General features: G+C 38.5%; 2 protein-coding genes across 5 annotated transcripts; both read right to left on the bottom strand.

Moving 5' to 3' along the window:
* Positions 1–175: 175 nt before the first annotated feature.
* LOC147328338 (Fc receptor-like protein 5) lies at positions 176–9,216 on the bottom strand. 4 transcript variants are annotated; one of them, XM_086296631.1, is made up of 11 exons: positions 9,072–9,216; positions 8,957–8,983; positions 7,188–7,469; positions 6,800–7,096; positions 6,297–6,569; positions 5,074–5,406; positions 4,666–4,716; positions 2,852–2,962; positions 2,733–2,757; positions 1,669–1,756; positions 176–393 (listed from the first exon to the last, which is right to left on the bottom strand). In XM_086296631.1, the coding sequence occupies exons 1-11, from the start codon at positions 9,214–9,216 to the stop codon at positions 373–375; spliced, it is 1,653 nt and encodes a 550-aa protein (XP_086152757.1). In that variant the 3' UTR covers positions 176–372. The 4 variants fall into 4 exon arrangements, 2 of the variants coding, with proteins under 2 accessions (XP_086152757.1, XP_086152758.1); XM_086296632.1 differs by having other exon boundaries at positions 6,297–6,605; positions 9,072–9,198; XR_015129933.1 differs by lacking the exons at positions 176–393; positions 1,669–1,756; positions 2,733–2,757 and adding an exon at positions 4,093–4,228 and having other exon boundaries at positions 6,297–6,605; positions 9,072–9,198.
* Positions 9,217–10,961: 1,745 nt separating this feature from the next.
* Positions 10,962–19,560, bottom strand: tmc8 (transmembrane channel-like 8). Its single transcript, XM_086296630.1, has 16 exons — positions 19,213–19,560; positions 18,175–18,424; positions 17,078–17,226; positions 16,863–16,994; positions 16,723–16,775; positions 16,495–16,634; positions 16,275–16,422; positions 15,543–15,707; positions 14,514–14,671; positions 14,358–14,433; positions 14,166–14,263; positions 13,845–14,031; positions 13,033–13,190; positions 12,734–12,877; positions 12,536–12,614; positions 10,962–12,231 (listed from the first exon to the last, which is right to left on the bottom strand). Exons 1-16 carry the CDS (start codon positions 19,253–19,255, stop codon positions 12,160–12,162), a joined length of 2,052 nt encoding a protein of 683 aa, XP_086152756.1. The 5' UTR covers positions 19,256–19,560; the 3' UTR covers positions 10,962–12,159.
* Between the last annotated feature and the right edge of the window lie 2,258 nt (positions 19,561–21,818).

Below are 21,818 nucleotides of genomic sequence, written 5' to 3'. Positions count from 1 at the left end.
ACTCTGGACCTCCCTGCTCCGTGCCTCTGTCATATCAGCTAATTAACTGGTGTTGTTTGCTATGAATATCACGTGAAACACAGTGTAAAGTAAAACTGAAAGTAAGTGTTGTGATGTGTTTTTGCATTATTTTAATAAAAAAAAAAAAAAAAGCAAAAACACCAGAAACAAAAAGTAATCTAATCATTAAAAATTTATTTGCATCAAAATAACAGTATACAGGAGGTAGGCAATGCAATTTCGCACTTGTCTATAACTGAATGTTCCAACAGTGCCATGTAGAAAGTTCAGTAACCCAAGAACATTAAATATGAACATAATATAAACATTTAAAATTAAATATTGTATTAGGAGGTGAAGGAGTCTTGTGCATTATACTGTGACCTCAGTGATCTGAAAGAGAGAGAGAGAAATATGTTACAATCACATCTAAGGGAGCTGATTTTGGCTTAAATGCAACTTTTTCTGCTCACTTTTTTTTATTCTTGGATCCAGAAAAAACAGTTTTGCATGACTGACAGTTCAAAATAAGTGCCTTTGTGCAGTCACACATCTAAACACACAAACACACGAACAACAGAGAGCGAGGACTCTCAGGAACTGTTTTTGTTATTAGCTGGCACCACACATGAAACATCAGGGCACAAGCACACATACCAGTAGTTATGCAGGACACTGGTGTTGTGCCAAAAAGTGATTTCCAATGTCTTTGTGTTTTGTTTTTTTAACGTCTAATATCGTCGCTTATTTTAGCAAATAGACTGTAGTGAACAGGATTTATGAAGGATTTTTACGTAAAACAAGGAAATGACTTGTTTTTGAAGTATTTTATGACTCTGCATATTTGTGCCAATATTGTCATCAATCCAGTCCTTCTTGTTTACTTCCAGTAAGTTTTTAGAACTGTGATGTTATATTTGTTACAGTTTCTGCTGCCTCCTCGGCTAGATCTCTCTTGAAAAACACATTTTTAATGTCAATGACACTTTTTACCTGGATAAATAAAGGATATATACTGTAAAAGTCTGGTTGCAGCAGCTGCTTTTTGATAGGAATGCTCTTTCTGGCTCTAAATTACTTGATGTGATCGATATATATAGTGATATGACCCACCTATTTTTGACAGATTTTAGGTCAAAAAGCCATTTATAACAGCTTAAATTCCCTCAATCATTTTTTGGCAAATGCCAGTGTGGAGGTTATGGTGTAGAGGTTAAGAACTGACAAATAAATTAATGTTTTCTTGTTACAGTTAGGAACCATTGGTGCAGCTCACTAGTCTGTGGGTTTGGCATCTTCAAAATCTTCATGTAGTTTACATAGTTTGAGTCTGAAAGCTTATGCTATATATTTATGTCTCCTGTATACTGATTATTTCTTATCAGTTTGTTCAAGCATGTGTGATTTCCTATCAGATTCCAAAAATATCCCCCTGAGAAAAATATAGAATTTGTGCTCAGAACAGGAAAATTGACACACTAAGGAAAGTGGAGAAAAATGTGTTCCTTGTTTTATGTACCAAATGCAGTAGTTCTTTACAGAAATCCTTCAGTGAATTTACATATACTTATTTCTTAATTATAGGAAAGAAAGGGACATTAAGAGTGTGACTGGACACTAACATTTCACTGATCCTGAATAGTAGTATTATAGTTTTTGCTTGCATACCTGATTTTGAACATCACAATCTGTAGCAGTAGTATCAGCCATATTTCCCCCTGACTGGGGCGTCAGTTCAGACTGGAGTGCATCAGAGCTGGGGTGAGATGGCACAAACATTTATGAAGAGGATGATGTAACTAACAAACAATCCTTCCGTAGCGTTAAACAGTTTATAAAAGAAAATATGTAAAGAATGCACATGCAAATAATAACACAACAACAAAAGAGCCATATCAAAGTCCAGATATTTTAGATATGAGCCCGTTCGTGGTTAAAATATTTTGAAAGGCCAGAATATCTATATTCCATCGAAAAGCATAAACTTTGAAAGTTTCCAAGCAATAAGCAATAAGCTCAACTCTGTGCTGATCTCTTTTAAAGCACATTCGGTTCAGGTCATTTAAAAAAATTGAGCCACTTTGCAGCTGAATCGAACCCGTCTGACTCTTCAGAAATTAAGTCAAACTCCAAGATGCTTTGACTGTAACAGCTTACCTATGGAGGTAAAGCTCAGTGACATTTGAATATATATATTTTTAAAGCATACAGACTTGCTTTAATGTGATTATGTCTCAGTGTTTCATTGTAAGGTTACTGTATTTCAGCTGTTTTTATTATTTTCTGTTTCATCGTTTGTGTTTTCTGTCTTTTTTTGTTATTCTCTTTCCAGATTTTTACTTATTTTTACTTAATCAATTTAGCTGCTGGGTTGTCATGTAAATTCCTTCTTTAAAGTGTTTCATGAATAAAACAATAAATAAAAATATTTGTTATTATTATCTGCCCCCCCCCCCCCCCCCCCAAATACACTGCAATGAATTGCATGATACATTTTTAAGGAATAAACTGCAGAACAATACCACATGTAGCAAATATGATACAAACTACAACTCTTATATGCAAATTAGTATTTAATTAATTTTTTTTTACTTCATCAGAAAGTTCGCTAAATACTCCATTAAAAAAAAGAATTTTCTTGCATTATTTCATTTTTCAGGCTTTAAAGTGTTATGTAAATATAAGATGATCACACTTAGTTATAGTTGGAGTGTTTCAGGTGTAAAACTTACTTTGCTGGAACACTGTTGGTATGAGCTGGAACAACAGATAAGATGACAAGAAGACAAGAAGTTTTAATAGGAATTCCTGCGTGTGTACCAATCAGTGGATTCCTGGTTCTCACACACACCTTGGTTGTTTTCAAACATCTTGTACACGCAGGCTGAACCCACTGCTAGCATGAGGAGAACGAAGCAGCAGAATGCGATGGTGACAGCTTCTGTGATGTTCATGCAAAAACCTGAAAGAGATGAGACAAAGACAGTTTCACACTCTGAGGCAGCGCACACACTGCTGCACAAAAGTTTAGGGTCACCTGTGACATCTACAAGTTTGAATGAACTGCATATTTGTTTTGAAATAAAATAGTATAAACTGTACCAGAAATGTTGCAAATGACAAGCAATAAGCAATAAAACGTTATCAATCAATCATTAATGACTTTTAAATGACAGTTACATTTTTACGCAATTTTGTTTTCATTAAAAAGGCCAAAGGCTATTCTAACAAAGGAAGAACATTCAATGCTGGAAACTTGCAGGACTGAGCAAGAATACAAAGAGTCTCCTGACAGAGACACAAACACCTCATTGTCTCCCTTTATCAAATGTTTCCCACAAACCTCGAGCTGCAAAATTGCTACAAATGTCCAAATATGTTTGGATTAAAAAGAAGAAAATTTGTGTAAAACAGAACAAATCTGTCAAGCCTCATGGAGGAAATGTTCTGGTTTGGGGTATGATGTGGAGGTAAATATAAGATTTGTGCAGATTAAAATGGATTTAGCTGACAGACGTTTAGGATCGCTCTTGTCGGGAGCCAGCTTCCTCGTACAACAGGTCAATCAGCACAGATCCAAAATATGCAAGAATTATGTAAGAAAGAAACAGCTGGTTGTATGTCTGGCTGGGCCACCAAACACATCTGTTTTTGCCTATTGAGGTGATGTTTTTGCATCTATTCAGTACCCATGAAACCAGTCTCACTTGTAGGTGGTGCTTTGTGTACAATGGAGTTCACAAACAAAAAGCCCGCTGAAATTCACTTTCTTTTAAAAAGTGCAATGCAAAAAACTCAAAATCTGAAAAAAGGGGGTGAGAGCAGAAGATCGCGATAGAGACTGCACTAGGATCAGAACAGGAAGTTTCACTAACGCTAAACAGCCAAAGCAGGTTATGTCACAAAGACAGGCAGAGCTACGTGGGGGTGGGGGGCACAGGTGAACACAACTGACAACAGGTGAGAATAATGAGGACTCAAAAGAAGACAGACAGGAAACAACGCTGACACAGGGCACAGGAGAAAACATCCTTCAAAGTAAAAGCAGAGAATAACCCAAAGAGACTGACAGGCATGAATACTGACACCTACTACTAACAAGATGACGCAGGAAGCACAAGGGGGGCTATCATGATAATCAAGAACCCTCTTTTCTTCTTCTTCTTTCAGCTGCTCCCTGTAGGGGTCTGCCACCATCTCACCCTATCCCTAGCATCCTCTTTTAATCCTAAATGCAAGAAATCACAAACCAAAACTTATTACTAAAAACAAAACAAACAAAACTAAAACAAAACCAGACCTAAGATTTGTAATACACTAGAATGACAAAGGAAGCATAACAGGAATCCTAACTATAATCACAAAAATCAAGACTTTAGACACAAAGAAAGGGTGGAAAAAAAAGAAAATTAAAGAATTCAAAAAAATGAATTACTGACAATCAATGAAGACTACAATGCTGTAACTCTACTCCTTGGACAAAAGTAGAATTTAGAGGGCAAAATAACTTCAAATTCATTATTTAATCGACTGTACTTTTCATCACTCTGCACTTTCATTTAATAAATACAAATATTTTAAAATATTTAGATTTTTTTTTTTTTTTGCATGACCCCAAACTTTTGTGCAGAAATAAGATTAATAAAACAAACAAAATATTTTTACTTTGACTTGGTGGCGTTTCGGTTGAGGACGCTGCTTGAGACATGGAGTTGACTGAAGGCATAAAAAGTGCAGAAACCCACAGGAAGACACATTTATATTAAATGATGCATGTGAACAAAAGCCTGGGTTGAACAGAAATCCTTTTTAAAGCATAATTTGGCCTTCTTGGAGAGAGCTAGACAAAAAGCTCAATACCACACTCATGTCTGGACTGTGGCATAAAGATTCAAGGGACGGTCTTAAGGTGGAAATGATCTATCATGACTGCTTATTTCAATTGGTACTGTATGTTTTCTTGCAGAGAACCATTACATGGAGTTTATAAACCTCAATAATAAAGCAAGTTAGTATACTTCCCAAAATGACTACTCCACAAGTTTTACTCCTCTCTTAGTCCTGGTCTTTCACCTGTGACTTGGACCAGCTCAGCTGCACTCTCCACCCAGGGCCCAGAGTCATCGTAGCTGTCCCTGGCCCTGCAGCGGTAATACCCAGACTCCTCAGGGCTGAGCTTAGTGAGGATGAGGGATCGTCTTCGGTCAGCGAAGGCAATGTGAGGCAGGATGGGCTGAGTGTGGGAATCCGGATGAGACTCAGAGGGAAGGACAGAGTCATTGAAGAGCCAGGAGATGTAAGGAAAAGTTCCTCTGCTGACGTGACAGCTCAGCCTTGCTGTAGTCAGTTTGGAATCAGCTGTGTACAGATATTCCACCTCCACTTTCACATTTCCTCCAACTGGAACTTGACAGACAAAGAAGAAGGAAGAGAGGGTCACAAATCTCACATAAAATATAGACTTCATGTAAAACATATCAATGCAGAGGTGTCTTAAACATGCAGTCTTTCTAATGGCCAGCAGGGGGCGTTTCGTCTGGTTGCAAAAACAAGTCTAGAAAAACGACGCTTTCCTCATGAATTTGTGCTCTTAGGTTTGAGTCTACTTGTCTTGGTCCTGTGTCTGTCCTTACTTAAGAGTTTTCCTCTTTGTGATTTTCTCTATTCTTGTAATTCTAGTTTCGTTTTTTTTATTATGTGTTTGAGCTTTTTAATTTTTTCATAGGTTGAGTTTTCAGTTTGTTCCCATGTCTTGTTGTTAATTCTTGGTCTGTGGGAGCCGTGTTTATGTTTTAGTTACTTCCTGTTTTATTTTGGCAGCGTCTGTGTGTTTAGTATTTAGTTTTACTTCTCTGTCTCTTCCAGGTGTCTCTCACCTCTTTGTGGATATAGCTGCTGCCTTCCTTTGTCGGCCTGTTCAGTTCAGTTCTCCCTGCTGATTATGCTTTATGACTTTTTCAGACATTTGGATTCATTAGTTGATTCTCTGTTGTGGATTTTCATAAACCTCAACTAAATAACGGTCAGTCTTTTGTTTTGGATCCTTTTCTGCATCAACACTTACTGAACGCAACTTCAATTCAGTTCAGTTTTATTTAAATAGTGACAAATCACGATGGAAATCCTAGATAATCCCCCGATCTGAATTGTTTACACATTGAACTTCATATTGTATTGTAATGTAAGCATCTCTAATGGGCAACAGGAGAAAGAATGCACCTTTAAGTCACTTTTGCATTGGTTGCATCCATCTACAGTCTATGGTAAAGACCGAGATCATTCACACATCTTCATACCTACTTCCAGGTTCACAGGCTCACTTGTGAGGTCCTGATTCTCGGTTTTCACCCGGCATCGTGCCTCTCCCATGTCCAGCTCGGGGACTACGACTACAAGGAACCAGGCAGCCAGGGTCTGAGCTGCTGTGACGGAGTTCACTTCTTTACCGTCTAGTAAAAGATACAAGTTCACCGGAGGGCTCCCTCTTGTTGACCAGCACGTCACATTGCCATGGTAACTGGTTCCCTCTTTATGAACGGAGAAGGAGATCTCTGGCTTTGAAACATAGACTGGTGCAGGAGGAAGGAGGAAGAGTTTTAACTTCACTGAAATGGAAAAAATATCAATCCCTCAGTGCTAATGAAAACTCATTAAAAATGCCCTCTGGGAACATTACAATGGACCTAATTGCATGCAAATCTATTCAGTGTTTCATGAGATATTTCTGAACTAAACTGGCTGATAGCGCCAAGTAGCAAACGTAGTATTTATAAACTTTGTAAATTCTGTTAATATGTACCTTTGATTGTCACCTGGACCTCTGTGCTGCTGGAAATCCTTTTGATCCCATTCACGCTGGACCAAGCACTGCAAGAATAATTTCCAGCATACTCAGGAGTTACCCTCTCCACCAGCAGCTTGTTTTCCACAAAGTGGAAGGGGAGAGAAGTCGAAGATGTTATTTCCTTCCTGTTAAAAAACCAGCTGTAGGAAAGGTTGGACCCCATTTCAGCGTCACAACTCAGGGCCATGCGTGACCCCTCGTATGCAACTGGGGGGAAGGGTTCAGAGGTCACTCTGGTATATGATGGTGGAGCTGGAAATCAGGGAATAAAAGACAGTTGGTGAAGAAAAGGGGAAAGTCAGTTGAGTAAGCTTTAATAAACTACCCAACATCCGATACTCACTGACTACTCTCAGCTTAATGCTGTTGCTGATTTCTCTGGTTCCTCCAGCTGTGGCCCTGCAGTGGTATGACCCTTCTGACGCTGCAGTTACTTTGATAGGGAATGATGCAACTTGGCCACCTTGAAAATCTCTATTGCGGCCAATTCGCACACGTCCATCCTTTATCAGCTCATAGATGACTGGTGGGGAGACGTTAGATGCAACACAACGGAAAACCACCCTCGGGCCACTGAAGGCCAGGTCAGGACCAGTCAGCACCGGGCGAAAAGAGCTTGATCCACCTAAAGAAGCAAATGAAACAACTGTGCATGCAAACTTGAAACTATAAAAAGATTTAAAACTATGCTCAATAACACCGGCTAAGTACCGTTCAGTCTATGTTGCTACTCTTACCTGTGACCTTAAGCTGTGTGTAGTGACTGAAGGAAGATTGTGGGTTGAATTGTAGAAATTAGGTTCTTAAAAAGGGTGACTGGGGTCGGCCTCAGAGACAAGGTGATGAACTCTATGATATGTTTGCTCAGCGTAAAGATGCTATTCAGCATCAACATGCAGCGACCTAGGTAAGTGACTTTGAGCGTACAATTGTGGTCAGAAGTTTATTTACAACTTGCGTGGGCATGGGTTTCATTGTAATATTGGACTTTTAATGATTTATTTGAACTGTTTTTCCCAGGCTGTAATGTTAGTACGACACTGGTACAAAATTATAGATACCTTTGATGTATGGAAAAAACATATGTATGTGGAATTTTTTCCCCCCTTCCTGATTTCTTAGTTTTGTTTTGTTTTTTTTAAATATTCGTCACTCTTTAAAGTTTCAGATAATCAAAAACATTTTTAATGTTAAACTAAGAAGTAAATGCAAAAGCTCTCCAAACCTACCTGGACTTATCTGGAAAGGTAATTTCCCCCGCTTGTTAAATCATGAATTATTTGGGAATTTTTAAAAGCTGATTTCATTTTCACTAGCCACACCCAGGCCTGATTACCGGCAGACCTGTTGCATCAAGAAATCACGTAAATACAACCTTTGAGAGGTGATGTTAGAAGAGATTCAGATTATCTGAGGCAACTGTGTGATGATATCATGTCAAAATGGACCAAAATCTCAGAGGGATGTTTACAGCACTTTGTGGAATCACAAAAGCTTTTCAGGCCATGTTAGGCAAAATTCAATGAGTTGTGACACAAATTACAAAAAACATTCATTTCTTTAAAATTAAGAGTAATATGTAATCTATTACTTTTCTTTTAGTAACAACCCCAGCAATGGTGATTTGCACCTTACAGGGACCAGTCTTTAACTGCTGTTGGCAATTTTGTACATCAATAATAATAAAAAGGTCCTAAATCACATACAGGACACTCATTAAGCCATTTTGCTTTATAGAATTTGAAAAGTGGTTTTCCTGGTATTACTGACTACTGACTGATATCTGTAATTACAGCCAGCAGACACAGGGAAAACAAAGACACATTAGAAGTTTTATGCTGTGAAACAGCAGGGATAACCACAGCACCACTATGCTGACTGATACAAAATGAAACACATCAGACATTATTGAATGCTTTTCATTAAAGTGAACAATAAAACTTTAAAATCTAAAGAAAATATCAACTTTCTTGTTGTTTTTGTTCGAACACTGACTGTCCACATTACTGTAACCTTGTTTCTGAGAGTATTTTTAAGAAGCAAACATCTGAAAAGCGTGAAGATCTCTGTCATCTTAGCCACATATCTTAAGCACCCAGTTAACACACTTACTTATCTTGACGAGGAAACTTGCCACAGCTGGAAAAAACAACACACACATTAACAATATTATTCAATAATAACAATAATAAATTTTCCCAGTTTTACATCAAATTAATCAACTCACCCAAAACTGGCAAAAAATTAAGAGCCTGACGTTTCTCCATAACCCTCTCATGTACCTTTGGGCATGGTTTCTTCAGCTTGCCAAGGCTTGCAAGGGTGTTACACATGTGTTGCAAGCAGATAACATACTGGGCTGTTAACTTCATTTTAAGGATCTCTGTGATGTCAAATGCAAATATAGCTAAAATGTGCACAAAGATTTTGATCAAATTGGAGAAAAACATGCACAGTCAATATTAAAGGACACAGTGAGGCCACAGTTAAAGTCTTTGAGTGACCGTGACCACCATACTTTCAACATATTTTGTTTACTCTACAAGTGTATGTGCATACATTCCTTATGTACAACAAATTGTATCCATAACCTGCATAAATCCACACCACACCCAAGATGTTAGGAGAAATAAAAGAATGAGCCTGCTTCCTTTTGATGAATAGTTTAAATGCTTTTGATTAACATGTCAAAAACATTCAATACAGTTAAAGTGGTAAAAAGTGGTAAAAAGCTCTGATATAAGTTTTTCATTCATCTTCCATGGGAATAAGTTTATTTATTTAGCTTTTGGTATCTATATTTATTTGTTTATTTAAGAGGGACAGTGCACATTAAGGGACATCAGCAAAAAAGATGCAAGCAGGCCAGCTGCTCCGGACATGGGACAGTACACAGATATAGAGGTTTCTCCTGTGACATTATGCACACATTGCTCAGGTGTTTTCCACCATACTGGGTGTGATATAACCATTACTAGAGAAAAATGTGTTTTCCCCGACTGTTTGGCGGTGGTTCTGGAGGTTACTGGCTTTCATTGGGTGAAATCGGTTACAAAGAAGGTGCTGCACAAAAAAAACCACCTACTGATTGCGTTGATTACTACCTGGTTGCCTGTAGTTTTCCACGTTTGTCTTCAAACATCTGCTAAGTATTAGGGGTAGTAAAACCTAAAAAAAAAAAGTGTGACGCAACTGGAAATGGTGAAAGTTTGCCTTCAAGGTACAAATTGTGCCTTAGAGCTCCAACATGTTTCAAAAGAAAGCTTTTACTGTGAAGGCAAATGGTCTCCAGATTACTGGTGGTGGTCAGAGGGCCCGGTGGCGCCTGTGTCCGGCAGCCTCGCCTCTGTCAGTGCGCCCCAGGGCAGCTGTGGCTACAATGTAGCTGCCATCACCAGTGTGAATGTGTGTGTGAATGGGTGAATGACTGAATGTAGTGTAAAGCGCTTTGGGGTCCTATGGACTAGAAAAGCGCTATACAAATGCAGGCCATTTACCATTTACCATTATTATCCCACTTTTCACTACAGCTCTGAGTAGCTGGACAGTGTTTATAGACAAGTCTATCACTTCCATTCAAACTAACACCTCAGCAATATTCTACCAAAGGGCACGGGTTTTTGCCAACCAGTCTGGGATACTTTTTTTCCCCTCATGACTGGTGGTTGGCAGCTGATCAACCACCAGTATGACTAAGGTTTTATTCACTTGGCTCTAGAATGGCTGACAAGTTAAGCTCATGTGGTTAGTGGTCACATGTCTGCAAAACATAAATATAACAAAACACGCATAAAAACAACAATGCAAAGACGTTACACAAAGTTAAAAAAATCGTCTTCACACGGCTCGAATATACCGATTTAACGAAGACTTTTTTTTTTTTACCTACATTGAAAAAAAAAAGCCTTATAATTTAGCAACTATAATTCTTGTGAGTGTGGTGTGTATTGTCAGCATATAGCAAGTACCATATAATGGTTTAAAACACCATGTTACATTTGACCTCTGACCTCTCCTTCAGTAGATTGATCTGAAGGTCAAAGTGATGATAATCCTATATAGAATTATTTAAAATGACATCAAGTGTTCAAACTGATAAGAACATGTTCATATGGGATGCTCTGTGAATATAGTTTATTTATTTTATTATGATGTTATTATGTACAGTAACAGGTTTTAACCGTTTAAATACATAACACTTTGATGTGTACAGGGTTCCCCAATAAGAATTTTTTTGGGGAAAACAAACTTGTCCTCAAAAACTTTTTTCACTTGATATTTCTGCCAAATATGTAATTGAATTTTAATAACTGCAAAATGAGCATGACACATGTAACATATACATAAATAAAAAAATAAGTATACACAAAATTATGGAAAGTAGACTAATGGGGAAATAACAAAAGTCCACACTTTGTACTTGTTTTTACTGCACTGCAAACCTCTTGAAGTATGTTTAAAAAGAACAGAAAACAGGATGGACAATGTACAAAATACAATACTGTTCCTGTAAAAGTAAATACTGCCCAGAGAGTGAGACACCTTGGTGGACGTTTGTGCTCTGAGAGTGCTTCTTGTTTTAAAGGGCTTTACTCCCATCTGTAGTAACACAGTGATACTCATTAAACCAAGTTGTGTCACTCAGGGTGTTAGGTACTTTCAGCTGCTCCCTTTATTTACCCAAGGAAATAATTTGGCAACCCTCCCACTGATCCAGGTTTGGGACCGGCACTACCTCGTGACCACCTGAGGCTGGATTTGTCTCCTCCTGGAATTAAACTTGAGATCCTTAACAGATTAACAGATAAAACAGCAACAAGTTAGTAACATAACGTGCCTAGTATTGTCTGTGCATGCTACCACTGTAATCTGGACTCAGGAAACATCTGTATTCATGGACAAGTGCTGTTGTTTTGTTTGACTGTCTTCCCTGCCTCGAGGCAGCAAACCCACACACATTTTTGTGTTTTTATGTGTTAAGCCCACTGAGTTTATATGTAAGTTAATGTGCTATAGAAATAAAGTTGTTGCCATTAAAAGGAGGAAGGTTTTTATAGTTAAAGTATTTACAATATAAAAAGGGAAAAGGGGGAAAAGATTAAATTTGTGGCTCTTATCTTTTATAAAGCAAGAGTTAGCCTGCACTTTCTTTTTTTTTTTCTGCCATCTGACACCTTGGCCTGGCTGTCAGCAGCCAGAACCGTATTTTAGTTTTAAGAGGAAGTCTGTGGAGACCAAAGCCACTTTTTAAAAGCATAGATGGGATGTTTTTAGTGACTGAGCGTGACGTCCTCTTCAATGACCGCAGAAAGAGCTCAGTGGTGCTTATTTCGCTGTCTCAGCATCGTGGCGTGCTGCTTCACCAGGAAACGCTTATCAGAGCTGCTCTGTGGGGGAAACACATACATGCAAATTTTTAAACATATTTAAAGAAATGCTTGAATGGCAGTCGTTCAGGAGCCTTTGATGCTCTCGACCTAGCTAGTAATGAGCCATATTGTCATGTAACTTTGCACATGTGCAGTAGAAAAGATTTTATGTAGTTGTAGGTCTATGTAGATACCTAAAAGTTATGGCTCTTAACCCATTCACTTATTTAGGAGCTTTAAAGTAACTAGCCTGAAGCATACCAGCTTCCACTTACCAGCCAATATGGTGGAGGGACTGGAAGGATTTTGGACATGTGCTTACCATAACTAGCATGTCTTTCAGTCTCTCAATGGCCCTCTGATTGGCTCGTCTCCGAGACACATACGAGGTTAAGAATATGCTGAGGAGACAAAACGAAAAGTGTTTAAACAATCTTAAAGGAGGGTGAGCTGGTAAAGGTGAACACTACAAATACAGGTTTGATATTTGTATTGGGTGCGGAGTTATTTGCATACTTACATCTCTGCTAGTATTAGTGGTAGGGCGAAGGCCTCAGAAGTCAGGTAGCGGATAGTGGTCTGGGCTGGGCTGGGGAGACTTTTCACACAGCCTCCAGTCACAGTGAACATTGTTTGTTCATTTCTAAATGGACCGCAGGAGGACCTTGGGATGGCAGAGGTAATACAAATGAGAGAAATGAGCAGTAAATAAAGATAAAATATAAATATGGGTTTAATTCTGATCCTTAAAGGTTTCAAATTAAAAATAAAAGAAAGAAGGACGGGCGGTGTTAGATGCAGTTGGAGTGAAAACCTTACGCGTTTCTGCCCTCAGTGCTTTGTAGCGGATAGTGGTTGAAGCCCAGTGTCGCTGCACACATGAAGAGACCAAGCAGCAACATGAAATGGAACAAAACTGAAGAGCTGGACCCTCGAAACATCCGCTGCTCTGGCACACAACACCGCATGACATTGAACTGAAGACACAGAGGCAGAGCAAAAAGGTTTGAACACATTTTATACTAAAACCAGACTTCTATATAGCCATTACTTAATGTACTCCACTTATTTTATCCCCAAATCAGTCAGTTTTCCCTTCAGATTTTATTTGCCAGACGGTTTTGTTTATTTCAGCTCACCTGAGTACATCTTACCCATCTCCTTGAAGCTTTTCCCCCCCTGCTGACCTGTTTGATGCTTCTTGTTTGCTTAAAGATCATCTTGATTTGTGCCTATCCTTTAACAATATTTTTTTAATATCTGATTTAGGATGCTATTTTAGTAGGGTTACTCAAAACACTGGCTGGAATTGCATAAAAACTTTACCAGATGTGGGGCTTGGACCGGAAAGCGATTAACCTTTGGATCTGATGTGGAAAGGATTCATTTTAAAGATCTTTACTATTGTAAGAAAGGGCAACATTTTGTGTTACAGCTTCCCAAATGTGTGTTAAATTGTATCAATTGCCTGTGTCTATGTGTTAGCCCTGCGACAGACTGGCGACCTGTCCAGGGCATACCCTGCTTCTCTCCCCAAGACAGCTGGGATTTTTCTTTTACAGATTTATTTAACCAATTTACAGATAGAAAATAATAAAGTGAGGAATATAAAGAGTTTATAATAATCTAACCTTTTTAACGTAGAACGTGACAACCAATGAAACGATTCCTATGACAGGCAGCAGAGGGCAGTAATAGACTCCCACCCAGGATACAGTCTGACTGTAAACAAGGTCCAGCACATTGAATGGTATCAGGAAGCGCTGTTTCCCTGATATTCTGGCCAGGGAGGATCTTGGATACGTCTCTTGTACCAACCTGTTAAAGATAAGGGAGATGGCTTAGATCGAATCTGTCCTGTCATCTACTAAGGAGAGACATTGCTGATCTTTCCATTCAAACCACAAAGATGACTGAGAAAGAAACAGACTGTTAATGTCAATCAAACCCACTTCCTGGGGTAGTTAAAGAAAAAGACACTGAAGAAAGTTGCGAGGAAGTTGAAGATGGACAGCTTGTACATCTCTCTACCAAACTGGTTCTCCTTGCACTGAAACAGTGAAGAGACACAAAGATTCTGTTTAAAATGGATTCAAAAAAATAATTTAAACCCTTGATGATGTGTCATTAAAGCTCTGTATCACCTTGGCATCTTGCTCTGTTGTTGTGAAGACAAAAAATAAATAGATCCCCAAGGAGGCCAGCTTTAAGAAGATGCTCCTGAAGAAAAGAAACAGTAAATATGCAAATACATGTGTGCCTTTATGTAGAGTAAAAGTTGATGTCTCTTTTCAGCTTACCTCAAAAGCGTGACATTCACCTGCATGGTGAAGGAGTAGTCTTCAAAAGATGAGATCTTACGGAAGATGTGGGGCAGGACTAGATTGACAAAGGTGATGGTGATGGGAGGAAAATACTGGAGGAGAAGACTGACCAACCAGTGGTGTCCAGAGTTGTCCTAAGACACACATACATTATCAGCTATTAAGGAAATTCAACAAATACATACTTGAACAAAGCAAGAATATTTATTTACTTTAGGAATGAGAAAACCAAGAAAGACAAAAGTATTGTTTTAAAAAAGCATATTTGTTAGGTGTTAAAGGAGAGCAGGTCCAAATTCAAGACACAGAAGCACATTAAACAACAAAAAGGTAAAACTTTTATGGTTGTTATTAAAAAAGAAAAGAAAACGGAGACACAGAAAGTCAGCTTGCCTTAAAAAAAGAGCTGACATTTAACAAGGGACTGCACAGAGGGCTGATTAGGCAAAGGTGGAAACAATGAACACATGTGGAAATTAATATGGGGCAAACAAGCTCTAAGAAGGGAAAATAGGAGCTAGAGACACAGAGAGTATGTGTGAATAGAAAGTATCAATTAGGAAGGTTAGAGAAATGACTCAGAATGAACTGCATGGCAGTCATAATAAGAGCTGTTTGAATTCCCCAAATACCAAGGATACTGATTCCTTTATTAACTGCTGCAGCATAGGAGACACCAGGCCACCCTTTATGAAAGGAGATCATCCCACATGCCATCCCACAATAATAGTGATGTGCTATCCAACTATTTATGAAAACAGTTAACATAATTGACCAAGTAGCACAGGTCATGTAAATGTTTAAAAAAGCAGATAGAGGTAATCTTTTTGGACTATTTGAATGTACCTGGAGAGAGTCCTCAACAAGATAAAACAGGAGACAAAACAGAAGGAGACAAAGACAAGTGCGGATAGAAATACTAAAGTGGGGAGCAAAATCAAATAACATAATACATGCTAAAGAGGAAACCACATTATTTAGCAATACTTGGCATCAAACCATTACCTTTTTCAGAGATGTTTGTGTGGCGAAGTAGATGAGGTAAAAGGCTCCACCAAGCAGAGATAAAGTAATCAGGTTCAGGACGATTCTGAGCAGGTAGAGACGGACCTTCTCTCCAAGTGTCCTTTGAGCCGCCCTTAAAGAGAAACTCTGCTCCTCCAGGAAAAGCTGTAGAGAAGCAGAAACTATTGTGATGACCATATCTGATCCACACCGCTACCCGAAGACTCCAGCAAAACATCAGAAGTACAGTAAACACATACAGAGCCCCTAAACTGTCCGCAGCTTTCCTTTAAAGAGTGCTGACCACTGCGCCACCATGCTGCACATGATTTTACCCCACGGGTGTTAAAGGATGTTTGTGAATGTGATAACTTGAGAACAAGGAGCTGTGTTTTGAAATTCATACCATAAGTGCATCCACTAACGAGTTCAGATCTCAGTGATCTCAACCTCAGGGTCAAGGTCAGAGGTCAAGTTTTGTGAAAATCTTGTGAATGTGGTAAGTCGAGAAAGAAGTCACGTAGGATTTTCAAATTGATACAATACGTGCATCCAGTAGGAGGCTGAGGGGGCGGTCACTGGTGGTCTTACTATTATATTTATTTCGTGTTATTCTTCTCTGAGGCGTATGTATGAAAACATAGTTAGACTTAAAGACTTCACAAACTTTTCAGAAACTTCACCACCAGTTTGGCTAATTTACTATGAGGGTGTCAGTGCCTCGCCACTCACCTTGAGGTCATTTCTGATGAAGCCGTGTTTGAGAGCGGCAGCAGTGGGATCCTGGATGGTGAAGTCCCAGCCACAGAAGATCTTATAGCTCACGTTCATGCTGTAACGCTTCCCGAGCATCCAGGTGTGCTTGTAGCCGACTGTTGTTCTATCACAGGTGAATGTACGTAAATAAAACATCATTTTGACCTCTTATGTTGCATTGTTGTGGATCACTTACCTGCGGACCACCAGAATGAGACTTAAAAATATGATTAAGAAGATTCCAGCGAGGTACAGCAACGGTGTGTTCAAGCACTTTAAATCCAGGGATCCTCGTGTATAAAAGCCATAGAAGACAAGGGAACGATTCACGTAGCCCTGCAGAAAAGACAAGGAAAAGATTATGGGAAACATGTGGGGCTATTGCTAATAAATACTACACGTAGATTAGAACACAAAAGCTTACTGTTCCCAAGAAGAAATCTAAAGCAGAGTCACTTTCTTTAAATATCAACGGTTCTGTAAAATCAGAGAGAATAATTATTTTTAGATGTCAGCTCCTAGTTGTGGTTAATTTGCTGCCATCTGTTGTCACGGCTGACTTACCATACTCGTCAGTGCGATAAAATATTGATGGACCCACAATGAAACCCCCGATAAGAACGCAGTGTAGCAGGTTCAAGTAAATCAGATATCTGAGGAAAACAAAATAGGACTTCACCCCAACTCCAAACTTGCCTGCAACAAATAATTAGGTGAGTTATAGTTGAGTGGTTCAGTCACAGCACATACTAAGTTAATTCACCACAAATCTATCTCACCTTCGATGGTCCGGAGGGTCTGCCGCCATGGCACCAGGCCAGACAGAGCTTCTTTTATCTGTTCCCTCACCCTCTTCCTGTTGGTGCTCTGAGTTTTCCTCCAGGACTCCCAAAAATTAATATCATTGATTTCCAGCTTCCTCCTTTCCCTAGAAAATAGCATAAATTTAACGAACTCCTGTTTAATTTAACATGGTAGCTTTAGAGGTTAATCATGATACATTTAATCAGAAATTAAACATGTATATAAGCTATCAGACATTTTATGTTTTAAAGAAATCCAACATTCGTTAATGCATAGCCTCTGACCAAGTACCAGTTAAGTGTGTCAGCAAATGATTGAGGTCTGTACAAAAAAAAGTGCTCACTTCAAACACTTTTTTGTTGTCTTAATACTTCTGTTAACACTTGTAACTGTCGTTTGGTTCAAACTTGTTTAACAATAGCATTTCTCGACCACAGCTGTAATGTGTTAAGAAGTTTTAGTCAGCTAAGATGGCTGAAACAGAAATTAAAGAGGAGGGTTTGCTGGACTGCTACTGTAGATCAAGCACCAGCATATGATAATTATGATTCAGTAATGTGCTTTTACTTTAAGCTATTCCTTGGTGCTAATACTTAATTGAGTGATTACTTGGGTAAAAGTTCTAAGAACTTGTTTTGCTTATTTGCTAAACAGCTATTCAGTGCTAATGAGTTTTCAGGGCCACGTGTAATACCCTGAAAACTCATCATGAGCACAGTCGGGCTGAGCATAAGCCTGAAAATCAAGCCGACGGTTAGGATATCACATCCCTGTTTTTTCCAAGATCACCTCTGTGCTTTGAAAAAAATCTGGAAACAATCCTGGTAGGTGCCAATGAAATATTCCCTACAGGTGTGCGGGATCATAAGCATCATTCTACTGGGTCTTAAGTAAAAAAATGTGGAAACAACTGCTCAAAGATATACATACGCAACTGTAATATGTTTCTTTAAGTAAATCAGTAGTATTCTATTTAAGTAATAAGTTAACTGCATGTTTATGCATGTATGTCAAAGTAAGACGTAGATCAAAAAGAAGCAGATTTGGGAAGTCTGTCAAAAGATTTACTCACTTGGCACCCCTCTTTCCCTGAATACACATGGGCAAGTTTCTGAGTGGCTGCATGGATGTTTTGTCTCTGGGTCCTCTGGACAGCTGGCCACTCTTTTCCCCGGCCTCTCGGCCACCCTGGTTGGTCTCTTCCGAAAAGTCATGTCTGTTCTGCTCAGGTCGGGAAGCTTGAATGCTGGGCAGCAGGTCAAATATCTCAGTCTGATAGTACTCACATGAGTCTGAAGACAGGGTGGACACTGTGCTTTCCTCTGGGGTGAACACAGAAAAGTAGATTACAGTACAAGTTTGTAAGCAAGCTGCTGTACTGTTGCTTGCTCTGTCTGTAAAAGGTAAGAAAGAGCTTTAAAAATGACTAAAGTAACTTGTTCAGAGTTAAGTTGCTTGCTTTGTAACCAAAGGTATATTTAGCTCACAGTAGAAGATCCTAATGCACATAATACAAACAACGCAATATAACAAAACACGATATGTGCACAAAGTTCCTGTTATCACAAAAAATCCCATAAAACAAACATAAAGAAACTAAAAGGAATCAAGAAAACATTGTTTCTGCAAGATCTGTGCAACTTGGATATCTGAGGGGTTAAGTCTGTTAATGTCTTATCTTTTCAGCCAACAGTGCAAAAAACAAATACGCTGTATTCAGTTTTCAGTGAGATGATAATAATACATCAACAACCATATCAGTTATTTATTTAGTTTGCACCTCCTATTGTTTTGCAAACTTGGAACAGTTTACTTTTTTCTCTGTGGCTTCTGTGTTTGAGGTAAGAACGCGCACATCTTAATAAGTCAAAACTTTATAATGTTTTACAAGATTTGTAGTGTTGGATGTGACCTGTGTTAGATTAAAACCATGAGGGAAACCAATCAACTGGCAGTAAACTGCCAAGGGACCGTGTACCGAGCATAGTACAAACGGTCAGTTTGCCATTAAGTCTCACACACTCGTACATACTGTGAGTACTGACACCATGTTAAACAAGCACAGCATTTTCTCACATACTCACACAGGCACATTTGTTTTTTTCATTACCTGACATGAGCCTCTTCAAGTCGACACTTTCGTGCGCCTCCATTTTCCCCTTGAACTTCCTCTTTAATCAAAAATGAAATATAAAAGTAAAAAGTATCCAAACTTCTTACTTCATCTAGATAGCATTTCAACAAGCTTCTCCGTGGAAGATGCAACTTAAAGTTGTGTGAAGAGAGAAGTTACTTCCGCTATCTGCATAAAAATTATCACACACATCGTCACGCTGAAATGAAGACCTCTGAATGGCTGGTCAGGAGTTTGTTTGTTCCTCAAGCTCTCTGTGTATGGTTGACTGTTTTGTTGCAGGTGAAATATGTCAGATCTGTTCACAACGAGGGGGAACGTAACAGCTTCAGGAAATCACATGACAGGATGCACTCCCAGGCGTTGGACTGATGACAAGATTACAACAAATACACCCAATCTCACTGGACTGACAAACACTAAGTTGAAAATTTTTTAAGGCAGGCGTGTTAGTGGGTGACAGTGTGATAAAGGTTTTGGCCTGAGACAGGAGATGTGCTACAGAAAACTTTTTGGTGTTGTTTAATGTGTTGATATCCACAATTTCATTATTTTCTAATACATTCATACATTTTCTAATTTTAAGTACTTTCTAATGATTTCTAACACAGTTCGATCTGTTTACAGCTGATTGCGTCAGTGGAATCCACCACAGTGCAATGCGAAGCAAATATTTATTTTAGGCTAAATTTTAGACTTTGTTTACACAATATCTTTAAACTATCAGTGAAATAATTGGGTAAACAGTCATCATTTTCCTTTTTCAGTTAGTTCTTTACTGACTAATCAGCTGCACTTGGAAGTGTTGCACCATTTGCTCTAAGGCATCTGATTGCCGTAGCAAAGAGGCTCTTTACACCCACTCACCACACATCTAAGTCTTCTGAAATTTCCAGTCAAAACCATTTACAACGAAACATAAGCATGAGCGTCATTTCTTAGGCACTCTTTCAACACCACTGGTTTCAGTTCAGTGGAGACTGTAACACTTAGAGTTGATTTTCATTTGTACTGACACACTTTTCAGTTTTATGTGATGTTACTGGGTTATTATAACAATTTCAGGACTCGTACTTAACCGGATTTATAATTTATCTCCATTGCATCATAGGAGTAGTGTACACACTTTTAGGATGTAGACATTGCCAAGGACTAACACATGGCACACTAAAATGTGCCCATTGCTACTTTTTTCCATTAAATTATAGAGGAGCATCACCTTTTCAGAGGAATATCAAATGTAAAAATCATGATAGAGTTCAAATTAAACTATCCTATGAAATTATGACAAAAACTAGTATGCAAAATATTGAGGTATGATCTAGAAACTGAACCTTTTAAATGAAGATTAACCAGTTCCCCTTAGTGTGCTTTACTTAGACATGCTTAAGCCAGCTGAGAAAACCACCAGAAAACCAAAAGAGAGTGGAGGAAATAAAAGATAAAACAACCCAATGTACACACATAAAAACCTATGAGGAAAACAGTTTATGGGTTATAGTTCTACAGCAAAATAAAAAGACAGCTGTGCAAGTGTCTCCACAGCTGGGGGGTGGTAGTTTGTTAGTAAACTGAGTCTGCAAATAAATTTATGTACTGCTTTCTATACCCAGTGGCAGCAAGTTGTCACATATGTCATCTTCTTAAAACCCAGTTATGTGTTAAGTTAAGTGACATAAAATAAAACTGTCATTCAGTAAAGAGCCTCATGCAGGTTATTTATAGTTTTTACAGATGTTTGTACAAGTGCGTAAAAGGGTAAGTATAGATCTCTAAGTCTTTGAATAGTTGTTAAGTCACAGCTAGGCTAGTAATGTTTGTATTTACACTTTGAAGGCCATGTAACAATTTGTGCATGTTCACAAGGAGGCACATGTCCGGTGTGGGGGCACCGAGCCCTCGACAAACACATGATTGACTCTCTGATGCTACATTATGAACATTATTGGGCTGGACTATTGTTAATCTGACAATTTCTGAAACCACTGGCTGAAAGCATGGACGTTTACATTACTTAGGTACAAGTAAATTATGCTGTATTACTATAGATCAGACATCCCAGCATAATATAAATAATTTAAATCAATCAATACTTAGCTGCACCATTAGAGTGATATACATACAATTAAACAATAATTACGATCCATTATGATACCTGTCACTCAAGACATTTTACATAATGGGCACTTTTAAGTACTTTAAGGATATTTTGATATAACTATTTGTATAACTTTTGTATTATTTAGTAGGAATATGACTTTTAAGTAGAGTCTGAATAAATATTACTTGAAAAAACTTATTTAGTGACACATTTTAGTGCCACATTCAATGCTCGTGTATTTGGGCGTTTGTGCGCCAGTTTTCTTCACTGTCTTTATTTCCCCATCATACACGACCTCATTCTCTCCAACCACATCTACTAGGATGTTCTTGGTGCCCAGCCCTGCCCCGCTGGAAAAAAAAACCTGTAAAATTGCGAATAGGACTGAACCAAGAGTGCCAACTCTGTGGGGGGTCAAATTTACATTACGTTGTTATCAGTTACGGGTCTTACAGATGAGTATGTTAAATCGTTTGGAAAT

Source organism: Aulonocara sp. 'chitande type north' Nkhata Bay, linkage group LG6, assembly GCF_057382095.1.
Source record: "Aulonocara sp. 'chitande type north' Nkhata Bay isolate Kocher_YH1m ecotype deep benthic linkage group LG6, A_spYH_male_GT1.1, whole genome shotgun sequence".
In the NCBI taxonomy this organism is placed as follows: Eukaryota; Metazoa; Chordata; class Actinopteri; order Cichliformes; family Cichlidae; genus Aulonocara; species Aulonocara sp. 'chitande type north' Nkhata Bay.
Note: the sequence above shows the minus strand (reverse complement) of the source record. Positions and strands in the feature narration are given on the sequence as shown.